Below are 4,103 nucleotides of genomic sequence, written 5' to 3' on the forward strand. Positions count from 1 at the left end.
AATCCACACCTTGTTTACAATAAATTCTGTTTAGAGTTTTTGAGAATCATATTGGTTTTTCAAAATTGAAAAAAGTTATTGTAAATCTCCATAAATAAATAATATTCTGAATATGCTATCATTCTTTATTCCAGATATTTGCACAACTACTTTTATTTAGACCACACTGGGCTACTACATTGGTGGCTTGTTTAAGGCAGAAATGTACGGAGAACTTCTGGTTTGTCTTTAGCTCCTGGTGAAGCTGGCCTGAGAGGAAGATTTGGTGTGAGGGCATGAAATCACTGAAGTCTTCATTTTCTACCGGGTGGAGAAGCCAACTTCAGATCTGAAGAGTATTATTACACCTAATTGGTCAACTTATGTATAGTATGAGAATGCAAAATTACGGAGTAGAAGAATTCATCTCCAAGGGATCAATCATAAAAGTATATTAATTTTCTGTACTTTATGTATTCTTTTATTCTTCTATAATAGTTCAGCATTTGATAACTTCAACCTTAACTGATCAAGTACTACTTATTTGTGCTGAGACTACAAAAAAACATAATGATAGAAGATAAAGGAGAAAAAAATGAACAGAATTGTTCATTGCATTTTAAAATGTAAAATGACAGAAATATGGCATTGGGCCTCAGGGGAAGTATTATGCCATTTGAAAAACAAAAATTACTGTATAAAATGAAGTAAAACATGAAAATCCCTGAGAAATGCAGAAATATTAACTATGTGTCATCAGTGTTAAATTTTAATTTTTTATAGCAAATTATTTGTGTACTGTTAATATAAGTATGATGGGGCCTTTAGCATTAAAATGGTGCCTACATCAGACATTGTCTATATACACAATAACCCACACATACATTTTGGAAATCATTTTTTAGCTAAAACTATTAATTCCATGCAGTTGTTAATATGTTATAGAATACTTGACTAGAAGTTTATAGGCAATGCAAACTGAAAGCAATTACCGAGGACTTGGAACTAAAAATAAACTTTTACTCAATTAACTAGTTAATCATAATAAAGATGTCTTGTGGTTTTTAAAACTCAACCAATTTGCAATACTATTAAATTACTTTCCCCACCATAGGCCCCACCCAGGGCAGACAGACCTAGCCTAACAGTTTTATCCAGTAACAGTAAATATACACAATATATTCAAAATATATTCAGAAGGTTAGTGTTGATCTATGCATAGAATAACATGCTCTTCTAGGGTCTGATTAGAAGAAAACAGAAAAGTTCAGCTGCCGAAAGATACAACGATCATTTGTGTGCTGAGAACTCAGAATATTCTCTAGGAAGGAGACAGAGGAAAGAAGCACAGAAATTCATTAGCAGAGAAGATGTACTATCGAATCTAGCACAGTTTGTTGTTAGATTAGCTAGCCTAACAAGCTGAAAGTTTCAAAGGGAATGGGACACTGAGTCAATATATTTTTATTGTGGGGAAGGCTCAGTAGGAAAGGCTGAGTAAATGGGGCTCCACCAGGGAAAGCCAACCTAGATGTAACAAGTTCATGAGGGCTCACTGGAAAACTGGATGATAGGAGAGGTAGTCAGCAAGTTGAAAGATAACTGATGCCATGTATATGTTACCTCCATTCTATTAATATCTCAGTCTCAATACAACGTGTGTTACAAAAACCTATTTAGTCACTAAAATATAGATCTATAAAAGAAGCATGCCCTTACATTTCCACATTACTCAACACATTGTACTAATGATTAAGTATTTATTATGTTTTTACCTGTCAAAATCAGCTCTCTCAGTTTTGGGTGATGTTTTGACTCTTTCTGTTGATGAATGTCCTCGATATCCCCCTGATTGGCCATAAGATCTTCCTGATAGGATATGAGATCTCCCTGATGGGACATGAGATCTCCCTGATGGGGCATGAGATCTCTCTGATGAGACATGAGATCTCCCTGATGAGACATGAGATCTCCCTGATAGGATATGAGATCTCCCTGATAGGACATGAGATCTCCCTGATAGGACATGAGATCTCCCTGATGGAACATAAGATCTTTCTGAGTGACCATGAGATCTTTCTGTGTGGCCATGAGATCTCTCTAATTGGCTATGAGATCTTTCTGTGTGGCCACGAGATCTCTCTAATTGGCTATGAGATCTTTCTGTGTAGCCACGAGATCTCTCTGTGTAGCCACGAGATCTCCCTGGGTAACTGTGAGATCTCTCTCTATAGCCATGAGATCTCTCTTGGCAGCCCCGTGATCTCTCTCTATAGCCACAAGATCTTTCTGTGTAGCCACGAGATCTTTCTGTGTAGCCACGAGATCTTTCTGTTTGGGCATGAGCTCTCTCTGACTGGCCATGAGGTCTCTCTAATTGGCCACGAGGTCTCTCTAATTGGCCACGAGATCTCTCTGGTTGGCCACGAGACCTTTCTGGTTGGCCACAAGATCTCACTGGTTGGCCACGAGATCTCTCTGACTGACCACGAGATCTCTCTGACTGACCACGAGATCTCTCTGATTGGCCCTGGGATCTCTTGGGACGGCCATGAGATCTCTCAGACTGGCCAAGAGATCTCTCAGACTGGCCACGAGAACTCTCAGACTGGCTATGAGAACTCTTGGACTGGCTACAAGAACTCTCGGACTGGCTATGAGAACTCTCGGACTGGCTACAAGAACTCTTGGACTGGCTATGAGAACTCTCGGACTGGCTACAAGAACTCTCAGCCTGACCATGAGATCTCTCTGATTGGTCTGGATCTCTCTCTGACTGGCCACGAGATCTCTCAGATTGGCCTGGAGATCTCTCCAACTGGCCACAAGAACTCTCTGACAGACCACGAGATCTCTCTGATTGGCCTCCAGATTTCTCTGACTGGCCAGGAGATCTCTCTGACTGGCCATGAGAACTCTGTGATTGGCCATGAGATCTTTCTGACTGGCCCTGAGAACTCTCTGACCGGCCACAAGAACTCTCTGACTGGCCACGAGATCTCTCTGAATGATGTCGATTTTTTGATGATTGGCCTTGAGATCCTTCCAATTGATTCTGGTTCCCTTCTGACTGGCTTCCACTCCTCTCTGCTTGGGACTTAGAATTTTCATTGCACTTCTCCTGCAAAGAATCACAATTTTGCAAAACAAATATAATATTTTGTCAAAGCCATTTCTATGGGCTATGTTTTTTAGAACTTCATTGCCCCTATTTTTATAAACTAAACAGTTCTCAGAACTGTTCAAGGCACCAGGAGGGAATACTAAGAAACAACCTCTGCTCTCAAGGAATTTAAAATAATCCTTACTTAATATTAAGAATTATATTGAATTTACATTCTTTTATATCGGTTAATTCTCAATGTTTATTTACCTGCTTATTTACAGGCTGCTTGTTTAAAGAGCTTTGTCCAGGCTTGAATCCAGAAGGTTCTTGGTACAGTTTTGTATCATTTCCTTCCTCAGTGTTCTTTCTGAATCTTGAGTATCCTTTGAAAAATAATTATTTTCCATATTTTTCAGAATATGTCAGTAAATTCAACATATCTCTCAGTGTTATCTGTGATCTCACTGCTTTAAGGCTATTCACTGGGTTTTGCAAACTTGACATTTCATTAGTCTGATATCATCTGAGAGTCTCACCAAATTCTAGGGAAGTCTTTGCCATACTGTTTCTATTCGCATACCTTAATAAAGAAGTCTTCTTTGTATACAATACCTCAAATTTGTTTTCAAACGCCAACAAAGTTGGGGCATATCTTTTATCTACTAGAAAGAAAAGAGATGGAGAAAAACTGTCTGCTTTGTATTAATCATGTGAATATTTGCCTCAGTTGTCTCCTTTGATTTGGGTGTAAAGATAGCTTAAGAAATAAAGAAGATGGATCTCCAAAAGGCCCACAAAGATCAAATTTATGTTTAGTTAGAAACATGAGAATGGGGAGGGGCATGTGGGTGGCTCAGCCGGTTAAGCATCTGACTCTTGGTTTTGGCTCAGGTCATGATCTCAGGGTTGTGGGCTCGAGCCTCACAATGGGCTATGTGCTCAGAGCAGACTCTGCTTGTCCCTCTCCCTCCACTCCTCCCCGACTGCGTGCTATCTCTCTAAAATAAATTTAAAAAAA

At 39.2% G+C, this 4,103-nt stretch overlaps 1 protein-coding gene across 1 annotated transcript; it reads right to left on the reverse strand.

The window, feature by feature from the left end:
* Nucleotides 1–1,750: 1,750 nt before the first annotated feature.
* Nucleotides 1,751–3,646, reverse strand: LUZP4 (leucine zipper protein 4). Its single transcript, XM_045068287.1, has 3 exons — nt 3,622–3,646; nt 3,353–3,468; nt 1,751–3,100 (listed from the first exon to the last, which is right to left on the reverse strand). Exons 1-3 carry the CDS (start codon nt 3,644–3,646, stop codon nt 1,751–1,753), a joined length of 1,491 nt encoding a protein of 496 aa, XP_044924222.1.
* Nucleotides 3,647–4,103: the final 457 nt, after the last annotated feature.

The sequence above is a fragment of the Mustela putorius genome, unplaced genomic scaffold (assembly GCF_011764305.1).
Source record: "Mustela putorius furo isolate JIRA1106 unplaced genomic scaffold, ASM1176430v1.1 tig00003901_pilon_pilon_pilon, whole genome shotgun sequence".
Taxonomy (NCBI): Eukaryota; Metazoa; Chordata; class Mammalia; order Carnivora; family Mustelidae; genus Mustela; species Mustela putorius.

Excerpts from the sequence above, each read along its gene's own strand:
- LUZP4 (XM_045068287.1), bottom strand. The coding sequence starts at position 3,646 with ATGGCAAAGACTTCCCTAGAATTTG. Across the intron at positions 3,469-3,621 it reads AAAGACTTCCCTAGAATTTG|GATACTCAAGATTCAGAAAG; the intron begins GTGAGACTCTCA and ends TATTTTTCAAAG. Across the intron at positions 3,101-3,352 it reads AGCAGCCTGTAAATAAGCAG|GAGAAGTGCAATGAAAATTC; the intron begins GTAAATAAACAT and ends GATTCTTTGCAG.